This window comes from Scleropages formosus, chromosome 3, assembly GCF_900964775.1.
Source record: "Scleropages formosus chromosome 3, fSclFor1.1, whole genome shotgun sequence".
NCBI lineage: Eukaryota > Metazoa > Chordata > Actinopteri > Osteoglossiformes > Osteoglossidae > Scleropages > Scleropages formosus.
Window position 1 is genome coordinate 13526497 of NC_041808.1, and position 18602 is coordinate 13545098.

General features: G+C 45.7%; 2 protein-coding genes across 2 annotated transcripts in view; one reads left to right on the forward strand and one right to left on the reverse strand.

Annotated features, from left to right (window-relative positions):
- LOC108935098 (vascular cell adhesion protein 1-like) overlaps window positions 1-208 on the forward strand; it is a 7130-nt gene extending 6922 nt beyond the window's left edge. Inside the window, exon 12 of the mRNA XM_029250575.1 lies at window positions 1-208. This exon is cut by the window's left edge and continues 338 nt beyond it. The gene's annotated coding sequence lies outside the window, so the exon portion shown is untranslated.
- A 13180-nt stretch (window positions 209-13388) lies between these two features.
- On the reverse strand, window positions 13389-17117 carry extl2 (exostosin-like glycosyltransferase 2). The gene is made up of 5 exons (XM_018753324.2): window positions 16836-17117; window positions 15610-16040; window positions 14852-14922; window positions 14614-14729; window positions 13389-14202 (listed from the first exon to the last, which is right to left on the reverse strand). Exons 1-5 carry the CDS (start codon window positions 16868-16870, stop codon window positions 13806-13808), a joined length of 1050 nt encoding a protein of 349 aa, XP_018608840.1. The 5' UTR covers window positions 16871-17117; the 3' UTR covers window positions 13389-13805.
- Between the last annotated feature and the right edge of the window lie 1485 nt (window positions 17118-18602).

An 18602-nucleotide genomic window follows, 5' to 3' on the forward strand; every position in this document is an offset into this window, starting at 1 on the left:
AATGTCTCAGGTATTCTTCTTTGAAGAAGTCTCTTTTTTAAGTTCTTCTGGCAAATATTATGAACCCGAATGGAGTTGAAGGAACTCCCTAAGTAAATAAGTGAACATCACAAAAGCTGTTGCCAATTTATAGGAAACTGAAGCAATTCTGAGGGGGCGCGGTGGTGCAGTGGGTTGGACCACAGTCCTGTTCTCCTGTGGGTCTGGGGTTCAAGTCCTGCTTGGGGTGCCTTGCGACAGACTGCCGTCTTGTCCTGGGTGTGTCCCCTCCCCCTCCGGCCTTACTCCCTGGGTTGCCGGGTAGGCTCTGGTTCCCCCGTGACCCTGTATGAGACAAGCGGTTCTGAAAATGTGTGTGTGTGTGTGAAGCAGTTCCATGGCTGCAAATGTACTGTAATAAATGTAAATAAATGCTGGTCTTCTACTATTTGAGAATTTAACTCATCAAGGAAAAAACCACTGTAATATAAGCAAATCTGAATTTAGTTTTGTAGAACTATTCAAACTGTTTTGTGTGTGCCGATGTAGGTTTTTTGTTTCCTGCTTTGTGAGTTTCTTGATGTGTGTTCCTGGATTACGTTTCAAGTATTTAATGCAGATGCATCTGCAGGTCAAAGTTTTTGGGTTTTTTCAGCTCCCTTGAAACAGCCACAATCTACAGTTCTAAGGGAGTTTTTTATTTCTATTTTATTATAAAACCCTAGAAATGCACTGTTAGCCATCCAGGTAAGGATTAAATGTTGATATAAATGTCCAGTTGAAATGTCTTTATGTTTGTAATAAGATCTAATGTGGACATGTTTAACTGCTGGATGTTGATATATTAATAGCAAATTGTAAAATATAATATATAAATGTTTTATTTTTTAAATTAAAAAGGAGATAAATTTCCGAGAGTGAAGTCTAATTCCTAGAACATGACAAAACTAGGAACCCATGGGTCACACAACTACTTTGGCAATTCAGTAAATGACTCTCAAGCTGGAGGGTGCGGGGACACAGGGGCGCGGGCTGATTCTTCCTCTCTGGTGGGTCAGGGGTTCGAGTCCTGCTTGGGATGTCTTGCGAAAGACTGCTGTCCCCTCCCCCTGCTCCCTGTGTTGCCGGGTTAGGCTCTGGTTTGCCTTGGTACAAGTGGTTTCAGAGAGAAAGTACGTGACTCTCAAGTTATAATCTGAACATGAGAGATTTTTTGAAGTGATTGTTTCACAATGCAACAAAATTTTTCAGAATTCTTAGTTATGTCAATTCTTGCGTTGATTATTATTGATTATTAAAGTTTACTGATTAGAGTATGAGGGGGTGTGGTGGCACAGTGGGTTGGACCGGGTCCTGCTCTCCAGTGGGTCTGGGGTTCAAGTCCTGCTTGGGGTGCCTTGTGATGGACTGGCGTCCCGTCCTGGGTGTGTCCCCTCCCCCTCCGGCCTTACGCCCTGTACTGCCGGGTAGGCTCCGGTTCCCCGTGACCCTGTATGGGACAAGCGGTTCTGAAATGTGTGTGTGTGATTACAGTACAAAAATAACACTAGTTTTTCTACAGTGTTAGTTTTAGTTTGGTACTTTACAGCCATTGAGAGATTCTAGAAGGCACCAGAACATTCTAGAAAGTACCTCAACATTATAGCAAGCATCAGCTTGTAAAAAGAACTGGAATATTTGGTGCTTGGAACCCGGTTCCAGAATTCACCAAAATTTGCTAATTTCAAGAATATTTTTCCAAAAACTTACATATAGTACAAACTAATGCCAAAAGTATGATTAATCCAACAAAAGTGAATGGAAAATGCAAAAAAGATTACATAAAATTTTTCTTATATTCTGTTACTGTCAAATGGGTCAAGTCCACCATGGTCTGAGAGTAGATAATAATGACTGATGGGTCATTATGGGTTGTGCAAAGCTAAATAATACACAAGTAATATACCATACAAAAAACAGACTAGGTATAAACAACCTTTAAGGTTCAGCTTGAGTTTGAGCCATCGGCCATCATTCGGCCATCAGGCTGGGGACAGAGCAGCAATGACAATTCACATACAGTTAATGATAAGACAATCAATAACATTTTCATTCAGCATGCAAAGACCTCTGGAAATAAACATCTCCTTCTTCCGTTAAACTGGATATGTTTACATTTGGCAGATGTAAGGATTTCCGTAGTGCGTAAATTCAACTGTTTTTTGGAACAATACATGCAATTCCTTATAAAGTGACTGTCCCCTCTTGCAGGACTTATGACTGCAGTTCCAAAACTGAGTTTTTTCATAGACGCTCGTTGAAAGTTTTATACCATCCCCAAGCAACTGGTGCAAAAAGAAGGCAGCAGATTTTAAAATGCCACAGACTCCTAGGATCCCAAAGGAGCTACCTGCAGCACCCCTCCCTTCCTCTCCCCTCCCCTGCTGCCACAATAGCTAACCAACCTTTACCTTGAACTGAACTATTTTGTGTGACATCATAATATGATCTTTATATAAAATTAAGCTCATCCTCTTTATTTCGATTTAAGAATGTTATACACAGTGGCACAGCGAGTAGCTCTGTTGTCTTACAGCATACCTTGCTCATGAGTACTGCAGCAGAATGTGGGGTTCAAAAATAAGTGTAAGGCAATGTTGTGAACCTCTACACTTTCTGCTGCCGTAGGGTCTATGGTTCTGAAAAGCAGAGGCACAATGTTCAAGTGAGCGAGTGGGTGTAAACCGGCATTCGTGCGAGACGTGAGGGGGTGTTCCTGCCAAACTCGCTGTGCTTCCTGAGTTCCTTCACTGGGCCTTGTTTGTTTGAGAAGTTCTTGGTAGGGGACACACTGGTACATTTCCTTTCATCACCTTTAGGTTGCCTATTTTTGTTTTTATTGATCGATTTCTTTGCTCACTTACCTCAACAAAGTAGAACGAGGCCAGCACTCACGGTGTTGCGAACACCAAGGTGAAATTTTGCATTTACATTTACATGTATTCATTTAGCAGAAGCCTTTCTGCAAAGTGATGTACATCTCATAGAAAATACAATTTGTGCATTACTATAGGAGAAAGAGACATAGTTGCAGATGTGACTCTTTAGTACAGTTAGTTTCCTTCACCATGTACACCGACGTTCATCACACAAGTAGCTGAATAAAACTTTAAATTATATCATCAATTCCTAATCACCTTCCTAGTAGTATTTTTTTTGAGATACATATAAACATTTACGTTACATTGTAGGAGTGGCTCTGTAAAGAACGGATCCGAGCATGATCATGAACATGTGTGCCTTATGGGCATGAACAATTATACCTTATGTGAGCTTAAAAGATCATGGGCAAAGTGGGCCCGGAAAAGATGAGTTTTAAGACCCTTTTTAAATGTGGACAAAGACTCAGCAGTTCTGAGCGAGAGGAGGAGGTCGCTCCACCGCAACGGAGCCAGAACCGAGAACCTCAGTGCTTTACTTTTCGTGTGCGGGACCACCAAGCGAGCAAAAGCAGATGAGCAAAGAAGTCTGGTTGGCGTGTAGCAAATGATCAAGTCCTGTAAATAGCTCGGAGCAGTTCTATTGATGCATTTGTAGGCCATAACCAGGGTCTTAAATCTGATCCGGGCAGCTACAGGAAGCCAGTGCAGATAAATGAGTAGAGGAGATACATTGAAACGTTTTAGCAAATCAAACACAACTCGTGCAGCAGCGTTCTGTATCAGCTGCAGAGGTTTGATGGCAGTAGCGTGAAGGCCAGACGGGAGAGAGTTCCAGTAGTCCAGACGGGATGTCACCATGGCCTGGACAAGTAGTCAAGCAGAGTCTGTCGTGAGGTAAGGGCGGATCCTGTGAATATTATGCAGGATGTACCTGCAGGACCGGGTTGTGGCTTCAATGTGCTGAGGGAAAGATAAACTTGAGTCAATCATCACTCCCAGACTCTTAAGCGAGGAGGTAGGCAAAATGAGCGAGTTGTCCAGTTTGATCGATAGATCGTGACAGGAGGACAGACCAGCTGGGAGGTGAAGAATCTCTGTTTTGGAGAGGTTGAGTTGGAGGTGGTGATCAGACATCTGTGCAGAGATGTCCGACAGGCAGGCAGCAATGGATGTGGAAATGTCTGATGCTCCATTTGGAAAGGAGAGGAACGGCTGGGTATCATCAGCATAGCAGTGGTATTTGAATCCATGGGAGGCTATGACCGGGCCGAGGGAGGAGGTGTAGATCGAGAAGAGAAGAGGACCCACTACTGAGCCCTGTGGGACACCAGTTGAGAGAGTCAGAGGAGAAGGTGACATGGCAGCACAGCAAGTAGCACTGCTGTCTCACAGTGCCTGGGTGGTGCGAGAGGATGTGGGTTTGATCCCTGCTCAGCCTGTGTGGAGTTTGCATATTCTCCCCCTGTCTGCTTGGGTTTCCTCCCAGAGTCCAAAGACATGCTATTCAGGTTCACCCATAGTGTGTGAGAGTGAGAGAGTGTGTTCCACTGATGTATGGATGAGTGACCCATTGTAAGTAGTGTATCTAGCAGTGTAAGTCACCACAGTGAATAAGGTGTGTGAGCTGATGACACTACATAGAGTTCATTGGAAGTTGCTTTGGAGAAAAGTGTCTGCTAAATAAATACATGTAAAAGTAAGAACAGGAGCCCTGCCAGATCACTTGACAGGATCTGTCAGATAGGTAGGACTCAAACCATCTTAGTTCTGCTTCTTTGAGCCCAAGCTGACTAAGAGAGGAGAAGAGAAAATTTTACCATGAATGTGTTTTGGCCAAAGCCTTCCTCAATGTCTTCCTCACGATAAATAAACAAATACTGCAAATACTATGAGTGTCGCCCTTATTATGTTTTTTTTCAGTATGGAGGCTACAGGGCCAATTTTTCCTGCACATTAATAAAAGGAACACGGGGCCTTCTCTTTTCAAAGTAACCAGTTTTTTTTCACTTCATAGTTTAATTAACTAGCTCATCATAGAATGGAGTCTATCTAGAAGACAAACGGTCTGTTTGTGAATTTGAATTAGGATGGGTTTCAGAGCCAGGGAGAGCCGTAGGATCCAGAGCCAGAGCGGATCTAGGGGGTATTTCCTGCACTTAGCAGAAGGTCAGGCTTTATCTCGTTGAGCATGACTGGCCTCCACTAAATCTTCATCATATTTCCACTGGCCTGTTGTGTCTGTTTTATAAAATGAATATATTCCACCATTCACTAAACCTTTCTCCTGCACCTTTTTAATTATTGAGAATTTGATCATTTCTTATTTATTTATAGTACAGCTTAAAGTGGTATAGAAAGACAGTCAAAGCTTGGGTATTCCCTAGTTAATCTCGCACCCTCTGTCTCTAGGCTCCAGATTGCTGTTCCTTATGACATAAAGTGAGTAAGTGAATGAATAAGTGAATATAACTAATTTATTTTGTTTCTGAGAAGTTTGTTGCAATGTGGCTTTTATTCTATTTCTGTCATATATTATGCAGTTTCTTGTTATGCAGAAGAATCCTCTGGGTGCAGCTGTGCACGACACACCCAAGGAAATAAAAGCATTTATATTCATAATATTTTTTTTCTTAAGGAATTTAATTTGCATATTGGTAGTGAAACAATAATAGGGATTGGACTATTACAAAAATAGCATGGGGTTAATTAGCCCAGGTGTATAAATGGGCAAATAATTTTAAGTAACTTTGTGTGCAAACCAAACATTGTAAGTTGCTTTGAAGGAAAACATTAACTAAATAAATAAACAATAATAAATTTATTGTTTAATAATACAATCGTTTAATTTATCTTTTCATGGTACGAGATGTACCATGCTGAGCTGGAAATTTAAGGTACTATACAGCAACAATATCATTATGACTCATTAATTGGCTTAGAACTGTTACTTAATCCAGGAGGGGTGGGTAGCCACTGGCCCTTGGACCCCCAGAAGTTTTTTATTCCCTCAATTTTTGGTTTGGAGTTTTTATTCCTTTCCTCCGTAACCAGTAGGCATGCTAATAGCTCCATACAGGTGTTATATTATTATAGTAGGTAGTCAGCTGTCTTCTGTGTGATGTGTTTGTTTTTCTTGTCTTATGCCTGTGTTAAAGCATTCTGTGTCACTGCGTGAATCAGAATCAGAATCAGAATCAGAATCAGAACGAGCTTTATTGCCAAGTATGTTCGCACATACAAGGAATTTGTCCTGGTGACAGGAACCACCACAGCACAGACAGAATGACAGTGACAAGACACAGATGAGAAGATAGAGCACGCGAGCAAGGGACAAAAAATATTAAAAAATATAAAGTACCCAATATACAAAAATAGTACAAAAATAGTCGCTAGATACAAATGCAAGGGAGTGTAGGAGAAATGTGATAAATAGTTATAAATATAAATAGCATTATGTATTGCACGGTTTACTCTCTAGGTGAGAGATTTAGGTGTTCATGAGGTAGATGGCCTGAGGAAAGAAACTTTTCTTATGCCTGGCTGTCCTGGTGCACAGTGCTCTGTAGCGCCGGCCAGATGGCAAGGGTTCGAAGAGGAAGTGGCCTGGATGTGAGGGGTCTAGAATGATTTTGCTCGCCCTTTTACTGACTCTGGACGAGTGCAGTTCTTGGAGAGCTGGGGGGGATGTGCCGATGATTCTTCCAGCAGTCCGAACTATCCGCTGCAGTCTTCTGATGTCTGACTTCGTAGCTGAGCCGAACCAGACAGTTATAGAGGTGCAGAGGACGGACTCAATGACTGCAGAGTAGAATTGCAGCAGTAGCTCCTGTGGCAGGTTGAACTTCCTCAGCTGGCGAAGGAAGTACAACCTCTGCTGGGCCTTCTTCACAATGGAGTCTATGTGGGGCTCCCACTTCAGGTCCTGTGAGATGGTGGTGGCCAGGAACCTGAATGACTCCACTGTTGCCACAGTGCTGTTCATGATGGTGAGTGGGGATAATGCTGAGGTGTTTCTCCTGAAGTCTACGATCATCTCCACTGTTTTGAGCGTGTTCAGCTCCAGGTTGTTATGACTGCACCAGACAGCCAGCTCTTGGACCTCCTGTCTATAGGCAGACTCGTCGCCATTCCGGATGAGGCCGATGAGTGTGGTGTCGTCTGCAAACTTCAGGAGTTTGACAGAGGGGTCTTTCGCGGTGCAGTCGTTGGTGTACAGGGAGAAGAGCAGTGGGGAGAGCACACATCCCTGGGGGGCTCCGGTACTGATTGTGCGAGTTTCGGATGAGAATTTTCCCAGCCTCACTATCTGCTGCCTGTCTGTCAGAAAGTTGGTGATCCACTGACAGATGGAGGTGGGCACAGAGAGTTGGGTTAATTTGGACAGGAGGAGGTGTGGGATGATGGTGTTGAAGGCTGAGCTGAAGTCCACGAACAGGATTCTCGCATAAGTCCCTGGTTTGTCCAGATGTTGCAGAATGTAGTGCAGTCCCATGTTGACTGCATCATCCACAGACCTGTTTGCTCGGTAAGCAAACTGCAGGGGGTCCAGCAAGGGTCCAGTGATGTCTTTCAGGTAGTCCAACACCAGTTTTTCAAGTGACTTCATGACCACAGATGTTAAGGCGACAGGTCTGTAGTCATTAAGTCCTGTGATCTTGGGTTTCTTTGGGATGGGGATGATGGTGGAGCGTTTGAAGCAGGAAGGAACTTCGCACATCTCCAGTGATCTGTTGAAGATCTTTGAGAAGATAGGGGCCAGCTGGTCAGCACAGGTTTTTAGGCAGGCCGGTGAGACACCGTCTGGGCCTGGTGCTTTCCTTGTCTTCTGTTTGATGAAGACCCGACGCACCTCCTCTTCGCAGATCAAAGGTACAGGAGGGGGGGAGGTGGGGGTTACTTGAGTTGTTAAGTGATTGGTGGAGAGAGGGTCTGAATGGGTGTAGGGTGTGAGGCAGGGTTTATCAAACCTGCAATAAAACTCATTCAAATCGTCGGCTAGTTGTTGAGTTGACACGGTGCCGGGGGGTGGTGTCTTGTAATTTGTGATGTCTTTCATGCCTTTCCACACCGACGCAGGATCATTGGCTGAAAACTGTTTCTTCAGCTTTTCAGAGTAGTTTCTCTTAGCCACTCTGATCTCCTTTGCCAGTGTGTTTTTGGCCTGTTTATACAAGACTCTGTCCCCGTTCTTGTAGGCGTCTTCTTTGGCCTGACGAAGCTGTCTGAGTTTTGCAGTGAACCACGGTTTGTCATTGTTGTATGTTAAATGAGTCCTGGTAGGGATGCACATATCCTCACAGAAACTGACATATGATGTTACAGAGTCTGTGAGCTCATCCAGATCGCTAGCAGCAGCCTCAAAAACACTCCAGTCAGTGCACTCGAAGCAGGCTTGTAAGTCCTGCTCTGCTTCCCCAGTCCATCTTTTAACAGTTCTTATTACAGGTTTAGCTGATTTCAGTTTCTGCCTGTAGGTCGGTATAAGATGAACCAGGCAGTGATCAGAGAGCCCCAAAGCTGCCCGTGGAACAGAGTGGTATGCATCCTTTACCGTGGTGTAGCAGTGGTCCAAAATATTACTGTCTCTGGTGGGACATGTAATATGCTGTCTGTATTTTGGCAGTTCACGCAGCGCTTCAGCAGCTGGGCGACCAGATCACTGACACAGAGCAACAACACCCGGACTCTGTTATAATCATTCTCGGGGACTTTAATAAAGCAAATCTCTCCCGAAAAGAGTCCATCCATCCATCCATCCATCCATTTTCTATCCTGCTTGTCCTTCTAGGGTCATGGTGGCAACAGCGAGGGCAGAAAGGCAACTTCCTCCAGCTCAACCTGGGGGATCCCCAGCCGTTCCCAGGCCAACTGGGAGATATAATCCCTCCGGCGGGTCCTGGGCCAGCCTCAAGGCCTCATCCCAGTTGGCCGTGCCCGCTATACCTCCAAAGGGAGGCGCCCAGGGGGCACCCTTACCAGATGCCCGGACCACCTCAGTTGGCTCCTCTCAATGTGGAGGAGTGGCGGCTCTACTCTGAGTTCCTCCTGGATGTCTGAACTCCTCACCCTGTCACGGAGAATGAGTCCCAACACCCTGAAGAGAAAACTCATTTCGGCCGCTTGTATCGCGATCTTATTCTTTCGGTCATTACCCAAAGTTCCTGAATATAGGTGAGGGTAGGGACGTAGATCGACCAGTACATGGAGACCTTTGCCTTATGGCTCAGCTTCCCCTTCAGCACTACAGTCCAGTACAGCGACCGCATTACTGCTGCCGCTGCTCCCGGTCTGTGGCCGATCTCACTCTCCCTTCCCTCACTCGTGAACAAGACCCCAAGACACTTAAACTCCTCCATCTGGGGCAAAGAGTGTGCTATAAAAATGAATTGAATTGAAGTGAATTAAGGGGGGTGCGGTGGCGCAGTGGGTTGGACCTCCGTCCTGCTCTCCGGTGGGTCTGGGGTTCGAGTCCCGCTTGGGGTGCCTTGCGACGGACTGGCATCCCGTCCTGGGTGTGTCCCCTCCCCCTCCGGCCTTACGCCCTGTGTTGCCGGGTAGGCTCCGGTTCCCCGTGACCCCGTATGGGACAAGCGGTTCTGAAATGTGTGTGTGTGTGTGTGTGTGTGTGTGTGTGTGTGTGTGTGTGTGTGTGTGTGTGTGTGTGTGTGTGTGTGAATTGAATTGAATTGAATTGAATTGGGGGGTGCGGTAGTGTAGTGGGTTTGGCCAGGTCCTGCTCTCCGGTGGGTCTGGGGTTTGAGCCTTGTGATGGATTGGTGTTCTGTCCTGGGTGTCTCCCCTCCCCCTCCAGCTTTGTGCCCTCTGTTGCTGGGTTTGGCTCTGGTTTGATGCAATCCCACCTGGGACAAGTGGTTTCAGACAGTGTGTGTGTGAACTGAATTGAAACAAATTTCGCAGTCTCTGAAAGCATTTGTGAAAAGTAAAGCATTTCACCCCACATGGCAACCAGCAGTTCCTACTGAAACTGCAGTCCAGATGGTCTCTCACACTCTCATCGTAAGCCTGGTGGCACAGCAACTAGCACTGCTGTGCCACAGCGCCTGGGTGGTGTAAGAGAATGTGGGTTTGATCCCTGCTCAGTCTGTGTGGAGCTTGCATGTTCTCTCCCTGTCTGTGTGGGTTTCCTCTAGGTGCTCTGGTTTCCTCCCACAGTCCAAAGACATGCTGGTCAGGTTCACCCATGGTGTGCGAGGGACAGAGAGTATGTTTCACTGATGTATGGATGAGTGACCCAGTGTAAGTAGTGTATCTAGCAGTGTAAATAACCTTGGTGAATAATGTGTGGGGGCTAGTAACACTACATAGTGTTTGTTGTAAGTCGCTTTGGAGAAAAGCGTCTGCTAAGGGAATAAATGTAAATGGAATCTGGAACTGTTGGATTCTGACACTGGCATTAGGAAACACGTGGCTCTGCCAACATGATTGTGCACTGCACCTCCGAAACTGAGTCCCGACCTTTTCTTACACGGAAATTTCTGAAATAACAGAAGGGTGTCCATGTAGCGAGAGAGGATATTTTGAAAAGAGAGAAAGCAGTGTTCTTTTCTTGCGGCAGTTTTGTGTCAAGCAGTTAAGAGCAGTTCAGGGTTCACATTCTGCAGCACAGCAAGTTTGAAAGGACAGACACCAGCAGGTTTTCCCATCAGATGGAGGTTGAAGAGTGCGTTGAAGCAGTTCAAGCACTGTTTAAATACGAATTTAAACACTGCTAAGAGCTTCAGTCTCATAAACTGCATCCTCTGGTTATGTGACTGTGAATATTGCCTACAAGGGTCTAGAAAGAAATGTGTTCGAAGGTGCAAGTAGAGTGAAGGCCTCCGCCTAACTAATGTGGATTTCTTGTTTGCTGCAGCCGTAGCGGTGAGAGAGATGTTTCGGCATCGGCTGACGCGAGTGAAATCCTCAGAGATGGGTTCCCTCACACGCTGCAAGACGGTTAAAGGCTTTCTTATAAACGGGCCGTGTTCCACTCTGGTAAATATTGTGGGCGAATGCTGCCAGATTCAGGAGTCTGTGTATGGTGCTGATAGTCTTCTAACGAAAACACCGAAATCGTTTTCTCGCCCAACAGGAAAGTCGGCTTTGTTTGATCCGGTTAACGAGGAATTCACCACACGGAACGGATGGCGCGTTCCAGGGTCCGCAGCCAGCTGTGGTCCAGCCAACAATTGCAGGGAAGTTCCAGAGAGAGAGAGAGAGAGAGAGAGAGTGGGTTTGTTTACACCACGCTCTTCAAAGTCTTGGTTTCTCATAATTCACCCCGTTTAAAGAAGGTGGTCCTCAGATCTGATAGATTTCCAAAAATCGAAATCTATCTAAAAAAAAAAGGTCAGTTTTCACACACTGAGTTCAAGGGAAGTAAAATACTGAGGTCATTCTTTAGTGGGAAAGGGTTTTAAGATGAGACATCAAATTGAGCACGAACTTGGATGACAAAGCGTCATGAAGAGCTATGACATGGAAACATTTTAAGTCAATGTAAGTCGAAAGAAAGTAATTTTGTTTGTTTATTATTAATTATTAATTCAGCTGACACCCTTCACCAGCATGACGTGGTGGTGCAATGGCCCAGTGGCTTGGACCGGGTCCTGCTCTCCGGTGGGTCTGGGGTTTGAGTCCTACTTGGGGTGCCTTGTGATGGACTAGCGTCCCATCCTGGGTGTGTCCCTTACACCCTGAGTTGCCAGGTTAGGCTCTGGCTCCCTGCAACCCCATATGGGACAAGTGGTTCAGAAAGTGTGTGTGTGTGTGAATCTAGTCTAAGTACCTTCACCAAGGATGCTGTGATGGGAAGAGGATTTGAACCCTCTTTCTTTTGGGCTCCAATTACTATGTCACATACTATCCCTAAAGTTGGTTACAAAATTTAAGGCCAAAAAAGATCCTGAATATTATGGATCTGTGCTACTTCTCTCAGGCATCACATGCTCAACTCCGCACTCTTTGGGCAAGCGTGTGTAGGATGGCGTTCGTGGCTTTGTTACGCTCAAGAAGTCTTGAGGCCAAAAAAAGCACTTTAGGTACATTTATTTTTCTAGGTCTTGTAATGTGATTTAGTCAGAATATCCTAAAACAGAGCTCCGGGATAACAAAACTCACTCAGTTTTCCTTCCTGACCTTATCTTCACCTTGAGCAAACTCACGCAAGGAGGAAAAATTTTAATGTCCCTCTGACAAGAAATGGAGCTCACAACTGCATTGTCCTCAGTCCTCGCAAAGTTACAAACTGAGCTTTTGTACCTCATGTCAAATGACAGGCGTGGAAAGTAAGAAAATCGAAAACGTACCCTCTGCGACTACAGGAGGGAAAGGGCAGTTACTTTTGAGAACATGCATTTTTGTCCATCTTTGTTTCTCTGAAGCCTTCTACAGAAATTGCTTCCCATTTATTAACTTAGCTGACACTTTTCTCCAAAGCAACTTGCAGGTATTGAGGCATTTACACAGCTGGCTAATTTTACTGGAGCAATTTAGGGTTAAGTACCTTACTCAAGGGTACTACAGCTGGAGGCAGGATTTGAATCTATGGGTCCAGACGCAGCATCTCTGACCGTTACTCTGCATTCTGTCCCACAATGCTTTATACCATACATAAAACATACATATTAGAATAGCAAACTCATAAGAAACCAATACACTTAACATCAAGATGCAGATTCCGTAAATACAGAAATTCTATTTTTGCATATTTTCACGCAAACTGAGCGTGAAAAGAGCTCTGTTGTGAAATGCACTTTAGTTTACTGAGCCGTACCTCGCTTTGGGGAAAATTGTCGGCTAAATGAATAAACGTAATTCAGTAAATAGCATGAGAACTACACAGCAAGAAGCGCAACTACGCCTTTTTTCATTTAAGGGTCTCGTGTACACGGTGAGAAAGGCCGACAGGAGGAGTCGCCTCAACACTTAACACCCTGTACTTTGATGCCAGTTACTGGGCAAATGAAAAACACACAAGCAAACAGTCCTCCCGTGTTCTCACGCTACACTGAACCTTCCACGGGTTCCTGAAGAACTACATTACCTTCTCACACGCGCCTAGTTCCCTGCCGGTAGTCATGCAGGAACATTTGGTCTTTTAACACCACTTTTTTTCCAGCTTAACACCGAGAAATCCTAAAAATCCAAGCACTTTCCACTTATCATAAAGCTTTTATGGCTAGAAGGTGTTTCAAGCTGAAGGCTGCAAGTTCCAAGTCCCACTGTAGTACCCTTTATCCTCAAGTTGCTGACAGTCAAACTACCCTGCTGTATAAATTAATTAAATACTGCAAGATGATTTAGATAGAAGTGTCAGCGACTCAGTTACGTTTTTTCTCTCCACTTGAAGAGCACAGACAATGCATCTTATTCTTATAATAAGCACATATTCCAGCTTTATTCTTATTTTGAACTGTAACTGAGTGAGAAAAATTAACTGGATCCTTATTTAAATAAAATATAATCTCCAGCTATTGACATGGCACATGAAAAAAAATGTGTTCTGCTTCTGCTTACAAAGATGAATTCTAATCCGCTTCATTGAAGAGCCGGGAAAATGTTGTATACAATTTAAAAAACACTTTACATTTTAACATAAAGCGATATTTTGTCCCAGTGATTGCAGGAAAAGCCCCCTTCTAACTGGTCATTTGCCTTGAACACGAACGGTCACGTTAACCAAGTCATTTTTTCAAAAGAGAAGAACAAAGCAACAATTTAATAACGTAACTACATACTGAACCATAATGTCAAAGTAAAATTACAGTAAGAAACATTGAGCTTTATTATTTTTAGGTTTCTTAATAAATTTGAGAAAAAAGAGCGAGCGGTAGAAAAGCTCGATCGCTGCATTCCGATGTTTGCGACAGTCTGTCAGCGGCCCGCAAGGACTCCCTCCCGCCTCTAGTTCCTGGTCTTGTGGTTGCCGTAGCTGGGGAAGCCAAACTGAGAGAGCATCAGATTGGAGTAGCGGAGCGGCATGCTCCCGTAGATCTGCACCAGGCGGTTGAGGCAATAGGAGCGCTGCAGCATGTGCTCGGCGCGGTGCCACATGCCCACGTAGCCGCTGCTGGCGTCGCGCTCCAAGTTACGCACGTCCACGGGCTTCACGAACACGCCCGAGGGACGCCCCTCCCCGTCATCGCGCCGCGCAAGCTGCGTCGCTACGACAAAGTTCATGGCGATGTCGTCGCAGTTCTGCGTCTCGTCCACCAGCGCGTGCACCTCGGCAGGCTGATGGCGGAAAAGCTGCAGGTAGTGGCGGTGGAAGAAGGCCGCGCCAACCAGAACCATGGAATACCTGCAACGCCCAACACACAGGTCCCCCATCAAACGCGAAGCATCGGCCGATTCCTAAACTCCCGGTGAAACGGCACTTTAGGACGAAGAAGCGCAGCGGTTAGGGCACCGTCTTGCAACCCGAGGGCTCCCAGCTCAAATCCCACACGTTTATTCATTCAGTTGTCATTTTTCTCTAAAGTGACGTCACAATGTTAAGCTACTTACAGTCACTCGTCTATTTATACAGCTGAAGAATGTTCCTGCATCAAATGAGGAAACTCACCCAAAGCGCGATGCAAACCTGAGTCCTTCCAGTGTAAGGCAACACTCTGACAACCGAACACTATGCTACGTGGTATTGTTCTGCAGTATCCTAGAGCAGGGTACATACCTCCAACCTGTACAGCACTATAGCTTCTTCAATTTATACCTGTCTCCACCACCCTCCTCTGGGTCCTGGAGCTCGTAACTCCCGTAGATATAAACCCCCGAAGCTGTGGTCACATGCTTGCGTGGAACAAACCCAACAATTTGCTCAGGAAATTGCTGCAAAAAAAAAAAAGAGAAAAAAGAAAAAAAAAAAAAAAAAAAAAAAACAGTGATGACATGAGATATGTGTTGCCATGTAATGAGGGATTGCGCAATCCACGTCAACACAAATACTCCACCTTCCAGACAGAGAAGGCAAAGCTGAGGTCTGGTGCACTGATCAGGGTGTCATCATCGAGCATCAGTACGGCTGTTGAGAAAAGCAAACACAAAAAAATTTTTTTTTAAAAAACAACAGTACAAAACCAGTCAAAACATGGTGTTACTTTCTATATTTAGCGTTCAATAATAAAAGTTCCTTGCGGAGTTTATTAAAGGCGAGCGAGACAAAGCTGCCCATCTGGATGCGTACCGAACCTGAAAGAGAAGCGAAAAGTACGAGTCCGTTTCGGAAACATCAGCGTGGGACAGAAGAACGAAAGCAAAGCAGCAAAATGTCCTACGTCTCTGGGAATCGCCGCAGAAGAGCTGGAAGACACGTTGGCTGGTTTCCCGTTCTTAGGTGAAGGCCAAACGTGGGGGGGGGGGGAAAAAAAAAAAAACTAGTTTCCAGCTAGCGTACTCACACTTCACCATCACCGTAATTCTTAAACGTTACCGCTGGTAACAATCCCCAACAATCAGGGCTATTAGAGAACGAGGTCATTCGAGAGCGAGGCTATTAGAGAATTAGGTTTGAGAATGTGGAAGTCGGGATGTTTTTGGTCCAGGCATCCAGAAACTCGCTTTATTCGACTTGCTGTCTTCGCCAAACCCATTTCATTGCCTTTCTGAAGAATGATTTGAGACATCCGAGTCACAAGATCGAACCCGCAGTAACACCGGGACCCCCGTCCCTCCCCGCCTTAAGCCCTAGGCCCGGCACCGCGGCCCTCACCGTCCGTCTCCAGCTCAGGGAAGGGCTGCATTCTGTTCCGCATGCGGTTGACGCTCTGCACTTTGAAGAGCACCGGCACCGGGTGGGGGCCCAGCGCTTCCCAAAGCTCTTGCGGAGCCGTCTCCCCGACGTTATTCCACACGATGATGATCTGGTGAAGGCGCGGTACCGCCTGGTAATGATTGAGCAGCTTCAGCAGAACGTCCGTCCGGTTGTACGTCTGCATGATGATGGTGAAGGAGTTAGCAGGGGGGTTCGCTGCCCGCCGAGGTGCGTCATCGCTCGCCTGTCGCCGCAGGACCCTCTCGATGTCGATGCGCCCAAGGCCCGCGCGATCATCTGCAGCAGGAAGCAAAGCGGAGAGCGTAGCCCCGATGACGAGCAGCAGAAGGGACACCGCTGCCAGCAGCATGCGCCTAGGGGTCGACTTCCTGCAGCCAGGAGGAAGAACACAACACCCTCAGATACAGTCAAGACAGTGCTGCGGTTGTCCCCTGCGTGTGGGATACCCTACAGCGAGTTCTCAAAAACACTGGTTGTTTACTACTAGGGGGGTGAATCACTCTGATGTGTTTTTTTTTTTTTTTTTTAAAAACCTAACACTTGCAACCGGAAGGTTGTAGGCTCAAGTCCCGGGCAGGGCCTTGCTGTAGTACCACGGATCACAGTACTTACCCTGGACCAGAACAGTAAGAATACAGTGCTCTATAAATGGGTAACACTTTGAAAAGTGTCTCTGGACCAAAACAACAGAAATACCGAAGCAGAACTCTGCAGAAGAAGGCGTCTCCAGATTTCATTCGGTTTGCAGCAGAGGGTCCATCAGCTGAAACATGACTTGGGAAGCTACGTGTTCAAATATTGAAGACATTAGGGACACAAACAAAGGAGTGTAGGGACACCTGGCACCATAGTGGTTAGAGCTGCTACTTTCACACCCAAACACCACAGGTTCGAATCCCCAGCTGTAGCGCCTTAAGCAACATCTTTACCCTAATTACTCCAGTAAAATCCATAGGGCAGCTGAATCATATTAACGGGTGTATCTCCGCAAACGGCACTGCACATTAAAATAAAACACTTCAGTACTTCATCATTCATAGTACTAGTTTAGGCTGGTAAATCACGGCAGGGAACATTGAGTGACTGTGGAGGTGTGTGAAGGAGACACTTTGAACGCAAAACGGCGGCACCATGAATCTGATTCAAATCTCTGCGGTACAAACCTTGTGCAGAAATTTGAGAAAACCCGGAGAAGCATCTTTTTTTTCCTATCTTGTTTCACATGAACAGCAAAATAAATAAAAAATAATTATAACAAGATCGTCTGGAGACCACAGCTGTGTCCAGTGCTTTTATTTCCGTTCTAACCACATACTGCGGCGCGCCACTACACTGTTACGGTGACTGTATCGAAAACCAATAAGTTCGTTCCCAACTTTCCAAACGGAGTCAAAGTCACAAAGCGATAAACAGGACGCAATCCAGTCGGGCTCGGCGCCCCGCCTCCACACGGCTGCTATGTGGGAACCGGGCCGTTCGTGTCCGGACACAGCGCCTCCTGGCGGCCAGGAGCGCAGCGCAGAGCAGCGCAGAGCAGCGCAGAGCAGCGCAGAGCAGCGCAGGGAAGCGCAGGGAAGCGCAGGGAAGCGCAGGGAAGCGCAGCGCAACTCAACACCAGGTATCCGTGGAGGAGGGGGGAGGGTCTGAGAAGAGCGGAACATTTTCCAGATAAAAAGCGTTCTAAAACATCTGCTCTTGGACCCAAAGGTCGCTGGTTCGAATCCCCACCTCCAGCTTTAGTACCCTTGAGGTACTTACCCTAATTGCTCCAGTAAAACTACCCACCTGTGAAATGGGGAAATAATTGTAAGTCGCTTTGGAGAAAAACATCAGATAAATGTAAATAAAAGTTAAAATTGAAACAACAGTTGTACTGTGCTGTTGTCGTCCGTTACATGTTTCTCTAAGGCAGTAATGAGGTTCCGATTACATAAGTTCAGTGCCATATATTATTGTACCGATCCGCGTTACCGGAAGTTTGAGCGGAGAAACGGGTCTGTTGTAAATAGTTGTATTGTGGGAAAATTGGAATTAATTGTTCAACCGCTGGAGACACTGACAGGGAATATAAGGGGGTCACTGTCTTCATGAGAGAAAAAACAAACTGAGAGGTGTTAAGGCAGGCTGGGAAGATTAACTCGAGATGGTAGGCCATTCCTTCAGAAATGAGGAATGGAGAAATTAAAAACGTTTGTAAGTAACGCTGTCTGTGAGTCCTTCTTTCCCCATCCGAACCTAGAGCACAACGCGCTACAGTATGTTCGCTGACAAAACCTGACGGGGGTCCTTAGCCTCGCTTCATTTTGTTGTTTTATTTCCAAAAAGCTATCGGAATGGCAGATTGTACAAGATATACATCTTAAAATACATGTCAAAAAATATGCTGCTATACAGATGATTGCAGCACTGTGTACACATACACTGTCCGAAACCGCTTGTCCCGAGTGGGGTTGCGGTCCTATCCCGGCAACACAATGGCGCAAGGCCAGAGGGGGAGGGGACACACCAGGTTACACCAGTCCTCATGTACATGTGCTGTGAGTTAAACCAGTACGCGAAGTGCATTATTATGTGGTCAATTTTATATATATTCAGGTTACAAAAATACAGTATATACTATAGATGCTTGATTATTGCCATTTCCAGAGTAATAAACTTAGTACCCTTCAAATTTTTTTTCCTGGACAATCATACAAATGTTAGTTAAAATCATACAAACTCAGTTCGTTCACACTGTACTGAAAACCTTCAGGGGCCTTTTTCACCAAACTGAAAAAATAAGGTAAGTTATACGACATCCCATAACAACAGGGAAAACCTTTGAACTCAGCACCTTCACGGTCAAAGGCGCGACAGACGACCGGCGGGGGGGGCGCTGCTGCGCACGTCTCCATGGCAACAACAGTTGTTTACAACAACAGAACGCAGAC

Bases quoted from the DNA above. Each gene is read 5' to 3' on its own strand.
- extl2 (XM_018753324.2), bottom strand. From the start codon at position 16,870: ATGCTTCTCCGGGTTTTCTCAAATTTCTGCACAAG. The intron at 16,041-16,835 runs GTTTGTACCGCA...TCCTGGCTGCAG, and splicing joins TTCTCAAATTTCTGCACAAG to GAAGTCGACCCCTAGGCGCA. The intron at 14,203-14,613 runs GTATAAATTGAA...TGGGCGTTGCAG, and splicing joins GAGGAGGGTGGTGGAGACAG to GTATTCCATGGTTCTGGTTG.